Source organism: the organism of the source record quoted next, unplaced genomic scaffold (assembly GCF_019419815.1).
Source record: "Pyrus x bretschneideri cultivar Hongxiangsu unplaced genomic scaffold, Pyrus_bretschneideri_v1 Contig50, whole genome shotgun sequence".
NCBI classification, from domain to species: Eukaryota; Viridiplantae; Streptophyta; class Magnoliopsida; order Rosales; family Rosaceae; genus Pyrus; species Pyrus x bretschneideri.
In genome coordinates, this window is record NW_025999788.1 from 1,483,751 (window position 1) to 1,496,621 (window position 12,871).

General features: G+C 34.6%; 1 protein-coding gene and 1 pseudogene across 1 annotated transcript; both read left to right on the top strand.

Annotated features, from left to right (window-relative positions):
* The first annotated feature begins 4,584 nt into the window (after nt 1-4,584).
* Nucleotides 4,585-6,066, top strand: LOC108867562 (annotated as a pseudogene).
* Nucleotides 6,067-8,334: 2,268 nt separating this feature from the next.
* LOC103952049 (BAHD acyltransferase At5g47980-like) lies at nt 8,335-10,247 on the top strand. The gene is made up of 2 exons (XM_009363579.3): nt 8,335-9,674; nt 10,094-10,247. Exons 1-2 carry the CDS (start codon nt 8,356-8,358, stop codon nt 10,158-10,160), a joined length of 1,386 nt encoding a protein of 461 aa, XP_009361854.2. The 5' UTR covers nt 8,335-8,355; the 3' UTR covers nt 10,161-10,247.
* Nucleotides 10,248-12,871: the final 2,624 nt, after the last annotated feature.

The window sequence follows — 12,871 nt, forward strand, 5'->3', positions numbered from 1 at the left end:
TTTTCATCTTCTTCAATGAATATTGCTGGACCTTTGACGATCTCTTATTATTTTGATGCTCGTACTTTCTCTCTGCTTGCCAAAAATCAAATAAAGGGTTTGTGTTGAGAGTAAGGTCTCAACTGATTTAAAATAAGTTTAGTTTTGCTCAGCGTGGCCTTAGTTTGTTACAGATAAATGGCTGAGATTAGATGCTTGGTTATTAGGCTCAGATGTGAGCAAGTATCCTCTCTCAATTATATACTATTTGTTATATACAATTTTGTGGATTACCTTAGAATAGGTTTGGACAATAAACGGGATCAAGTAAACACGTGGTAAAAATTGAGACTTTTTAACATATTCAGATTCCTAATGGGCATACTGCTCGTGATGAATTGCAATCTGCCACAGACATTGACCATGGTAGAAGGCTTTTGACGAGATGTTTTGATTCCCTAAGATTCCCCACTTCTTTGTTTTGTTTGTAGCATGGGGCAAAGCGTCATGTGTTCCCTAAGAGCATCCTCGATGAAAGCTTTATCCTTCATGAAGCAACTGCATTTGAAGCCATAATGAGAAATTTCATTCCTAATGAACCGGAAAATGGGGCTAGATCCACCATTTGAATTAGCAACTTCCTTGATTGGGTGCAAAAAATTAAGTAACATCTAGCCCTAAAAAGCAGTGGGTCTCACGAAAAAGTAATCCATGTGAGCCAAATTTTGCCACTTCCTCACTTGCAAATACACTTATATTCTCATTTTATTCATTCTTTTATTCTTTTTCTTTGCATATTTTTGTTTCAAAGGTTCTCCTCCATTTTATTTGTATGTTTAATGCTTAAAACATAAAATGATATAATATTCTACTAAAAGTGCTTACTTTTACTAATCTCTAAATAAAAACACACTAAATATTAAAATGACATTAGAAGTTTAGAGACCTAAATTGAAAATATAAACATACAACATACCTAAATTGCAAGGGCATTACTATTTAGTTATGAGATGAATCTTATCTTGTTTGATTTTAGAGAAACAAGTCAACATATAAGATTGAGATAAGAAAATCTAATCCAACGGTTTATAAGTCACTACTACAAAAGTGGCTTATTGTGTCGGCGGTTGGTGTCGGTTTTATATAATATACTGGCGGATAAGACATTTCTGACAACCTTTTCACATGGGATCGGAATTAATATCGGTTATAACCGACATAAACTGTCTATGTCGCTTATAACCGACATAGACTATTAATGTCACTTATAACTGACATAGTTTTTAATCTTTTTAAATGGTGGTGTCGTATAAAAAGAGAATCGTGTCGCTTCTACCCGATAGTAATAATTATTTTTAAATATTTTAATACTTCTTGTCAAACGAAATAAATTGAGTTTTTAACAGTTTATCCAAGGGCAATGGGTGGGAAATTTCCCGCGTGCTAAATTTTGGGCGGCCCATTCTTTGCATAGAAAATAGTGATGTTGGTTATATTCGACGATGTAACGACACTATTATGAACTGGTGTCATTAAAATTGACACACAAAGATTCGATGAGGGATTTGAGGGGAAATTACAGAGAGATAAATCATAAGGGAGGGATTGGGGGATTTGAGGGATGATTATAGAGAGAGAAAGAGTGAGGGAGGGAGGGGGGTTGATTTTTGGGTTCTTCCTTCCAGATTTGTTCCGTAAAACCTCTTGGGTGCAATTCAATATCCTCCCCCCTTTCCCCTGAACAAAAAATTTGAACCCCACAACTCAAAACTCACTCATATGTTGCCCTTCCTTGGCTTGCCATTCTACTCATCTCATGGTTGTTCTTTCTCTCTGTTTGATTTGACTTCGGTGAGTTCTTCGTTGTCCTCATGATTTCCCAGTGGGATTGAAATTTGGGACTTTGTGGTACTCTTTCTCCCTCTTTCTTTCTCTCTCTCTCTCCCATATGTATGAATTGAGTTCTGAAGTGCGTGTGCAGGTGAGCACATTCTCTAACCAAGCTTTCAAGGGGAACTCATCAACGATTTGCTTGCTAGGGGATTACAGAGACTACCAGAATAAGTGAGAACTATATCTACTTGAGCAATCATTCCTTTTAGAATAGTCTAAAAAATTCATCATATATCAATAATGTCTAAGCTTTACGAATTCACCTGTAGAAATGGAGCTGATATCATGCCTTGACAATTTGGAAGATGACACCCAAAATTTAGCACATGGGAATGCGTAAAATTTGAAGACCTCAAAAACGGGTGAAATTTGCTTTTGAACTCTTATGAATGTATATTGGCTGATAATTATTAGTTTTGTTTATTTTTATTTATTCAAAAACTGAAATTGTCATTTTTATATATTTTTTTAGGGAGACTTTGGATGCGGTCCTTAGCTATGAATATTATTTGATTGAAACCTTGTTGGTTTTTAATTTTTGATCGGGGTCCTTGAAATCAATGTGATCATTAATTTCTACGCACGTTAGTATATTTTTTAAATTAAAAATTAGAAATTTTAGTTGTTTATATAAATGAGATTTTAAATAAAAAACCATAATTTGTGGGATTAAAAATATTAAAATATAAATATACTATTGTGTGTGTGTATACATATATAAACATGGTACATTCATCAAAATTAACCAAAAAAATTATTGTATCAAAACATGGGTACATTCTTCAAAATCACAAAAAAAAAAAAAAAGGAAAAAAGAAGAAGATATTAGGCTTAGACCTGGTTTGGTACTGAGGTGATTCTGAAAAAAGCTGCTATAAAAAAAAGCTGGGAGCTGTTTTTGTGTTTGGTAAACATTCAGCTTCAGCTTTTTTTCACAGTTTTGGATGAAAAAAAGCCAAAAACAAGAAGCTGCAAAACCTAGCTTTGAAAACCCGGCTTTTTTTCATATCTGTTTTACATAAAAGTTTACCAAACACTCTAATACTGTTTTTTTTTTCAAAAGCACTTTTACAAAAAAGTTTACCAAACACTCTGCTGCTTTATTTCACAGCTGCTTATTCTCACAGCACAGCAGAAGCAGCTTTTTTTTCAAAGCACAGCAATACCAAACCAGCCCTTAATAACATTAGTAAATTTCTTCGATTAAACTTGACATGGATACATTTTAAAATCAAAGAACCCTTATAAGTTTAAAAATGGATTAAAAAGAATTGACTATATTTTATATAAAAAAAAGGGGTACACTTTACATATAACAAATTGGTATATTTAAGAATGAGTACATTTTAAGATTAAAAAGTTTTACATGAATGGGTACATATAATTAGCATGGGTACATTTAGCAAAAAAAAAAAAAAAAAAAAAAATATATATATATATATATGGGTACAAATACAAATAAACTTTAAAAAATATGGGCACAAAAAGAATTTAATATATGGGTACAAATTAAAATTGAAAAGAAAATTGGTACAAATTAAAAATGGGTACAAACTAAAAACTAAAAATATATGATAAAAAATTTAGTCATAAATATAAATATACTAATTGTAACATTTTTAACATTAAATGAAAATATTTAGAAATAAAAAAAAAATTATTATTGAAATAATTAATGATGTTATTAATACCCAAGGACCTTGATCAAAAATTGAAAAGGAATATGATTTTAATCAATGGAATAGCCAAAGGAAGGATAAGAACCTAATTTCTCATTTTTTTTTAATTATTAACATATTTTCTGTCGGTTATGAACGACAAAATGTGTCACTATCCAATGGGAAGAAAGTGTTAGCTTTGTTTATTTTTATTTATTAACAGCTAGTGGTGTCGGTTAGGAGCGACACAAACTTGCTTTATCTGAAAGTTTGTTCCAGTATTTAATGTCGCCTATAATCGACACTATTGTCCTTTTTTTATTTAAAAACGCTTTGCGTTTTCTTGGCGGTTTAAGGGGACTAACCGACAACAAAAGCCTTTTTGTGACGCAAGCAATAATGTCGGTTCTTTTATCCGCTTGTACATGATTTTATGTTGGATTTTTGCTAATATCTGACAGTAATAGGCTTTTCGTGTCGTTTTTTCAAATGACACTAATGGGTACATTTGTAGTAGTGAGTGAAGAGATCTAACTTTGTAAGAATTTTAAATTTTTTAGGTTGAAATGTTCATAATTTTTTTGAGATAATATGTCAAAAAATCAACTTAAGAAAACTTAACACAAAAAAGATTTATCCCGTAATCAAATCATTACATAAATAAATATGTATAGCCCCATTTAGAGCCCGAAAGTAAGTGGCCCCTTATTCGGAGAGATTTTTTTTTATGAAGCCTAAAAAATTCCTCGGAGCTCTAAAATAAGTTATATCCACCACTTTTCAAGCCTCCATATACAACCCATAGCTGGGGATTTTCTAACAACTTAAGTTGTTGAGGCTATATGCTATGCAATTGGTTTTCATAATTGACTATTAGGTTTCATATGTTTCTTTGATGCCATATGGTAACAATAATATGATATATTAATTAGTATAATACAATAAAGTGAAAAATTCAAAGGAATCTCACATTGTAATAGAGCTGTTGTCATGTGCGGAATGTGAATATTTATATTGATGGTGTTTGTTATGAAACTCACGTGCAAAGCAAAAAATGGGTATCAAGGTGAAGGTCGTAGTCATTTACAAAGAAACAATTAAATCCTCTCCAACTCCTCCCCATCTTCAAACTACCAAGCTTTCTGTTTTCGATCAGCTTTTTCCTGATATATATGTCCCTCTACTTCTCTTCTATCCTAAAAAAGGTAGTGCTGCTGAGGTCAATATTAATACGGCTCACCATTCTTGGGCAATCGAAAGATCCAAGATCCTCAAAAGATCATCGTCTGAAACCCTCTTCTATCCCTTTGTAGGAACTTTCCACTATAATGATTCAATTGATTGCAATGACCATGAGCCCAAGTCAACTGTCCCCTATCAAAGCTTTTGGAAAAAGCAAATCTTAGAATGCTAAACAAGTTGCTTCCAATTGATGGGGAATCCAAACAAGCAGTCACAGGCTATCTGCTTCTAGTCTGGGAATTTTTTGTTTTCAAATGTGGTGGAATGGCATTGGAGTCAGCGTTGCACATAAGGTAGGTGATGCGTCCACAATCAGCACATTCATCAAATCCTGGCAGTTACGTTTGGCTCCGATAATCATGCAGTGCTTCCAGGAGAATTTGGTGTTGCAGCGTCTCTTTTCCCACCACAAGATTTTTTCAACACACCCAAACCTACCCTGGAAATGCCAAAAGAAAAGCGCATAACAAGAAGATACGTGTTTGATGCCTCAAAGATTGCTATTCTCAAGTGCAAAGCTGCCAGTACCACCGTCCCAAAGCCTACCCGCGTGGAATTAGTATCTGCTCTCATTGGAAGTGCACCATGGAAGCATCAAAATCAAAATTTGGTTTCATAAGGCCATCCGCGTGGTGTCAAGCGGTGAACAACGGAATAGACAATTTATTGGGAAATCTCGTGACATCCTACGCAGTAAAGGCCACAGAAAGTGAAGTCGATCACGGTCTTCAAAGCTTAGATTAGATCACGATCTTCAAAGCTTAGTTGCTAAACTAAGGAAAGGCATTGACGAATTTAAAGTGAAATACACTAACACTGTTAGTGCGGATGATGCATGTGAAATCTTCGAAGTGTATATGTATCTGTTAGCAAGGGATGATATCGAAACCTATAGTGACAGCAGTTGGTGCAGGTTTTCTTTCTATGCCACGAATTTTGGATGGGGAAAGCCATCATGGGTTTATCAGAGAGTAGAATCAAGAATATGGTTGCGCTGATGGATGTAAGTGACGGCGATGGTATAGAAGCGTCGCTAACTTTCAATGAAGAAGACGACCATATTCGGAAGCAATAAGGAGCCGTTGCATATGCTTCTCCGGATCGGTGTTTCAGGTAGTACAAAAAGAAAAACCTCTGTAAGAACATGATTCTTTTGGTACTAAAAGAACATGATTCTTTTGATGCTTGCAGTCATTGTACCAAAAGTGAAATAAAAAATGGGCTCTTTCCTTGCATTACATTGTTTTTTGATAAACTTTTTAGGCGCACTATCCCACTGCCAACTTCAATAATATAACTTAACTATTTATTAAGCGCAAGATTTTTTCATAGATAGTGTCAATAATATTAAAAGTGAACCTTCCACACATAAATTATTATTTATTTTGTTATTTCTTTGTAGACATCGAAATTTCGGTGAAATAAATGTTTCCAACACATGAAAGTTTCGAAATACTAGGGCATATGTGACATGCACCATATGTCTCACAATTCGTACACATGAATATGACTCATCAAAATCGAACGAGTCAACACTTGGCAGAAAAGAATATTTTTGATTTTAATTTAATTAAATCAACTATTAATTGATGGGGTCAAATCATGAACCGGCCCACAAATTGAGTCCTGATTTTTTCATCAATTAATCAAGCCCAATCAAGGACAAATCTTTCGTCTATATATATGAGGCTCCAAGATAAAGAAAAAGGGCCGGAAAATCATTCACGCCCAAACATTGAAGCTTTGAAACTCTGAAACTCTGAAGCACTCAAAACCTCCAAACACTCAACCACTCAAGAAGACTCGGAAAACCCGCTGCGTTCTTAGTCAACCTGTGAAGAACACCAAGCACCTATACATGTGCCGGTTCCTCCATTGCCAAGAGCCAAAACCTTGTGACATCCGTTCATCCATGATCAAGTCATTGCAGCCCTTAGATCAACAACACTACACACCTTACATTTCAAAGATCAAATAAGAGGATCAAGTTGTAAAGAGATTGCGACCCTACAAGTACATTAATAAAATTATTACTTAGTACACGTGTTCTTGTTTCATTTGTCACATGATTTTCGTGTTTAATTACACTCTCCTACATATGACTTTATTCTCCAACAATTTTTGTTCTCTCTCCGACATGAGACACTACACTCCAACAGTTTTCAATAATTGATACTTCGTTTTTCCAACGTATGTAGGATTATCTTTCTCATGTATTCGAACAAGTTACAAGTATGAGCGCAACCTAGTGAAATTGTTTAGGATTCCTTAAGTTCATGGAATACTCTGAACCCACAAACTATTGTCAGGTGACATGTACATAACCACTGATGTTGTGTTCTGTGATCAAAGGGACATTTCTTTTTTGCAATTAAGATAGTATAAGTGGAATCATTCATCTAATAAATGTTTGCCGAGCATTTAAAAACTTAATCATTCATCTAATAAACACTTGTCATGTGATGAATTGATTACAAGAGAGATTGTCTCTCATGTTCTTGGGGGTGTAACATTTTAATCAAATGTATACCTAATCAAAATGCATGCCTAATCAAATAAAACAAAAGAACTGCAAAAGGTGAGGGAGATCTAATCGTATATTTAAATATAATAGCTTTTAAAGGGAAGGGACTAGACAATACAAAGCGTGGTACGACTATATACCTACACGAATGTAACGCAATATACAAATGCGGTGGGTACTTACCAGCTAGGGATCCAGCAAAAAACACATGGAAGAAAGCACAAGCAAAAAACACATGGAAGAAAGCACATTCTTGCTTGATCGAGAGATTATTTGCTTAAATTATATTTGTTAATCAGGTGATGTAACAGGTTGATGGTTGAATTTCTTCTATATATATATATATATGATTTAAGCATATAATCTCTCTATCAAGCAAGAATGTGCTCTCTTCCATGTGTTTTTTCCTGAATCCCTAGCTGGTAAGTACCCACTATGCGTTTGTATATTGCAACGGTCAATATAAATATAGTACCATTAAATTTATTAGGAATCCAACCATCAACCAAGCGAGAATGTGCTCTCTTCCATGTGTTTTTTGCTGAATCCCTAGCTGGTAAGTATCCACTATGCATTTGTATATTGCAACAGTCAATATAAATATAGTACCTTTAAATTACATCATGTAATTTACAAAATATGGTTTAAAAGTATGGTCTCCTTGCATTTCTTTTTAAGCAAACACTTAACTAATATATGATGGACTTTTGAAATGCCAAAAACTCTCTTTTTGGATACTTTCAAATGATATTTTCTTTCCGCGAGTCTCGTGAGGTACACATGTTTTTTTGGTATACCAATGTGACAAATATATATTATACAGGGGAACAAATTGTGGACTACAATTACAAATGTGGGACTCATTGAAGATCTCTCCTCTCATTAATGTAGGACTCATTACCAATATATAACCAATTGGCAACATGAATAGTACCCAAACTTACCTATAAGTTTATACAAAATCCCTCATATCATTAATGTGGGATTCATTCTCAACATATATATTGAAGGTCCTGCTATGATTATGAAACTCAAATTTTGTTAAGCATTGAGCAAAAGATGGTTTCAGAGATGAAGGTTCAAGTCCTTAACAAGGAAACAATTAAACCATCCTCTCCAACTCCTCCCGACCTTAGAAATCTTCGCCTCTCTTTTTTTGACCAGTTCGAACCTGAAATTTTTATCCCACTACTTCTCTTCTATCGCAACAAACCTTGTGCTGCTGTTGCTGATGATCAGGAAAGATCCAACTTTCTAAAAACATCATTATCTGAAGCCCTCACTCACTTCTACCCCTTTGCAGGAGAATTTCAAAGAAATGATTCAATCTGCTGCAATGATCATGGGGTTGCATTTCTTCAAGCCCAAGTCAACTGTTACATGTCGATGGTTTTTGACAAGCCAGATGATGGGATCCTAGAACAATTGGTTCCAACTGATAAAGAATCCACACTTTCAAACACAGACTATCTTCTACTAATCCAGGCCAACTTCTTTGAATGTGGTGGATTGGCGATTGGGGTCAGCTTTGCCCATAAGGTTTCCGATGCCTTTACAATATGCAAATTCATTGAAAGATGGGCTGCAATTGCCCTTGGCTCGGCCAGCACTACTACTGATCATCACGCCGTGCTTCCCGGAGAATTTGGTGTTTCAGCTTCTTTGTTCCCACCCCTGGATATCTTCAACTCACCTGACTTTGCAGTGACATTGTCTACTGAAGGGTCTATAACAAGGAGATTTGTCTTCGATGCCTCAAAGATTGCTACCCTCAAGTCGAAAGCTGCCAAAACCACTCCCAACCCAACACGCGTTGAAGTAGTGTCAGCGCTCATTTGGAAATGTGCAATGCAAGCATCAAGATCAAAATTGGGTATTATAAAGCCATCCATGTTGTGTCCGATTGTGAACATGCGGAAGAGATCGAGGCAGGCCTTGGCAGAAAACATACTGGGGAATTGTGTGTGGTCCTTTGCAGCAATGACAGTTGAAAGTGAGATAGAACATGAAAGCTTGGTTGCTAAACTCAGGAAAGGCATTGAGGAACATACAGAAAAGTATCCTAATGGAGTTAGTGGTAACGATATAATCGATGCAGCCAAAGAGTCTGGCGGCAGTAAACTCCTGGATAGCGATGATTTAGATATCTATACTTGCAGTAGCTGGTGCAGGTTTTCCTTCTACGAAGCAGATTTCGGATGGGGGAAGCCGTCATGGGTGAGCGTTCGTAGTCTATACAAGAATACCATTCTGTTGATGGATATGAGAGATGGCGATGGCATAGAAGCCTCCTTGACTCTCAAAGAAGATGACATGGCCCTATTTGAAAATAGTGAGGAGCTGCTTGCATATGCTTCTCCGAATCCAACTGTCATTTCGTGAGATCTCGCAATCCTTTTGATGCTTGTACTTTATCTGTGATTTCATTTCATTTTTCCTTATTTGTATACGTAATTATTTAACAAAATTGGTGTGATGCTTCAATTATATAAATAAGAGCAAATACGAATGTGACTGATATATGAGGAATGCTTGGCTACTAAAGGATGAGGAGGTTCCTTCTCAAAAACAGTTTGTGGTTGATTCAAACATGTGAAGTTTCTCTTTTCAAACAATGTTTATTTCGGAAATACGGAGTTCCAGCATTTATTTGAATTTGCAGTATTTTAATTTCAGAAATTGGGTTTGTTTTGGATGTCATAAAGGTCGAAATTAACGAATGGGAATCGGTATTTTCAATCCAAATTGTACTCAAACTTTGAGTGATAAGTTTTCTAACCAATAATCACTGTTGTAGAAAAAGAATTGCAAGAGGTCATTGTCATGAAATTAAAGTTTGGACAGCGGAGCAAAAGATGGGTTGAAGTAATTTAGCAGCAAATTAACGATGGGTCAGCCGGATCTGCGGCACCGTTATATATGGAGGGTCTTCGTTGAGGAACAACTGAACCTCTCTGTGTTTTTTTTTTTTTATTATTATTTTTTTTTATAACAGTTTCAACCTGAAGTTTATATCCTACTAATCTCCAATCCCAAGAATAAAAGTCTCTAACCGGTCAGGATCATGTCGAAATTATGCAAATATATGTATATTTGGTCATACAAGTGTTTATTGATAGGAAAATGAAGGGGGTGTTTAGTATTATTTTTTGTTTTAAAAAAATGATAACATTATATCTCTTGTTTTATGAAGAGTAAAGTTTATGTCTCCCTCTTCCTGACTAGGTATAAACTATTTTTTTTTATTAATTTCCCTCGTACCGTCAATGTTTTCAAAAAGAAAAAGGGAGATTATATTCATACACCCCAAATTACTTCTCCCACACCCCTTTAATTTTTTAATATTTTTTATCAAGTGCTAGTAGTGTGTAGAAAATATTAAAAAATTAAAAAAGTGTGGGAGAAGTAATTTGGGATGTGTGAATATAATCTCTCAAAGAAAAATACCAAACAATCCCTAAGATTTCATTTCTGAGATATAAATTATTGAGAGGAAAACAATTTACCCGGTTGCAAGAAAGCACATGGCTAGAAGAAAGCGTCACGCCGGCCAAATTTAGTTACTAACTAGCCTTCATGCACACGCTTCAGAAGTCATTTTTTGAATCATGGCATGCTACGTGCGACTTATACGTTTTAAACGTATTTATATGCGTGAATTGACAAAAGAGAAGTAAAATATTTGAAGTAAATGAATAATCTTAGATCATGCAAGAAAAAACTCCTCACAAATCAATCAAAGCAGCTGAATTCACATAATAAAATCGGTCTTTCAATTTCCATCTACATTCTATTGAATTTACATTAAAAATAGAGAAAATAATATTTAATAAACAACTGATTGAATCACATTATTGTTAGTCCATTGTGAGGCTAAGCCCACCTCCTCCTCCTTAGTGTATATAATATCGTTTGTTCAAAAAAAAAAAAATTCATTTGACAACTAATTTAATCACATTATTATGCGCATGCGAAAGATCTTTTTTATAATCGGCATTACGCGCCTCTTAAGATGTTTTGAACGTGTTTAAGAATAGAGAAAATAATATTTAATGAACAACTAATTGAATCACATTATTATTAGCTTATTATGAGGTACTAATTAAAAAAAAAAAACTGTACAAAAAAATTAATTATTAAAAAAATACTGTTAAAATGACGAAAATACCCATGCATTATTTGGTGCATTATTTTGAGCTGTTTTTTAAATTTTTTTCCAAAACTTTTTGGTGAAACTTGTGACCCCAAAGGAGGTTGTTAGCTTTATATATAAAGATTAGACAAATACAGTATAGGAAAGAAGTTGATTTCCATTAATCCATTGTGTTCACCCAGCCTCTTTTTATATAAAGAAGTGAGGTGGATCTGGAAAGCTTGGTTGCCAAATTCAGGAAAGGCATTAAGGAATATAAAGAAAAGTATCCTAACAGTGTTAGTTGTGAGGATGTACTTCAATGCGTCAAAGAGTCCGGGAACATCCTGATAGACGATAGTATAGTGACTTATAGTGTAGCAGTTGGTGCAAGTTTCCCTTCTATGAAGCAAATTTTGGATGGGAGCAGCTGTCATGGGTGAGAATTCGTAGTAGTCATGAATTCAAGAATGCGATTATATATATGGACACAAGTGACGGTGTTGGCGTGGAAGCGTCATTGATTTTCACAGAAAGAAGACATGGCCATAATTGAAAGATATGAAGACCTGCTTGCATATGTTTCTGTGAATCTGCTTGTCATTTTATTAACATCCTCTTGCTTTTCTTAGATGGATGCGATTGTAGATGTTTGAATTGTTGTTTCGAGGCTTCTACTGTCTGTGTGATTTCATTACAAAGCAGTTGGTGCAAGTTTCTCTTGCATTTTATTAACATCCTCTTGCTTTTCTTAGAAAGTAATGAATGAAGGAGATGTGTTTCACCCTCCGTGTATTTAAATTATTATCTCACACATGACCGTGACCTATATATGAAGATGGCAATTGCATACCAGCACAGTTGACTTCAAAAGAAGAAGTCATGGCCATTACTGAAAGCAATCATGTGCTCCTTGTTTGCAGATGCTTCTCTATATAACTCTGTAATTAATTAGTATCCTCTTATCACTTTCAGTTGTTGTGATGTCGTTCTCTATGTGGATTGATTAACAATGTGTTGCTTTTATATCAGAATCGCTATATATACAAATATGTATAGTGCCGTAAACACTAGCTTGTAAACACTAGCTTGTTAGAACTTGAGCGCTCCTAGTGGATACTAAGGAGAGCCTATATATATATTATATGGTCAATGGCTACTTAGTTTTCCTTTTTTTTTTTTTTTTTCCTTATTTTTTGGATGAAATATTTACTTTACTCATTAATTTACTTAAAAGTTAACGAAGTTAACGAAAACGACCACAAGTGCAACACATGACACATTTCGAGGGCAAGAACAACTATTACCAAAGTTCAGGGACCAAAATTAAACTCATAGTATAATTCTGGGACTTTTGTGACCTTTGCTACTATTAAAATTCAGATTGAATATTATTTTTAAATTTGAACAAATAATATTCCCTACACTAAAGGAGAGGAGAGG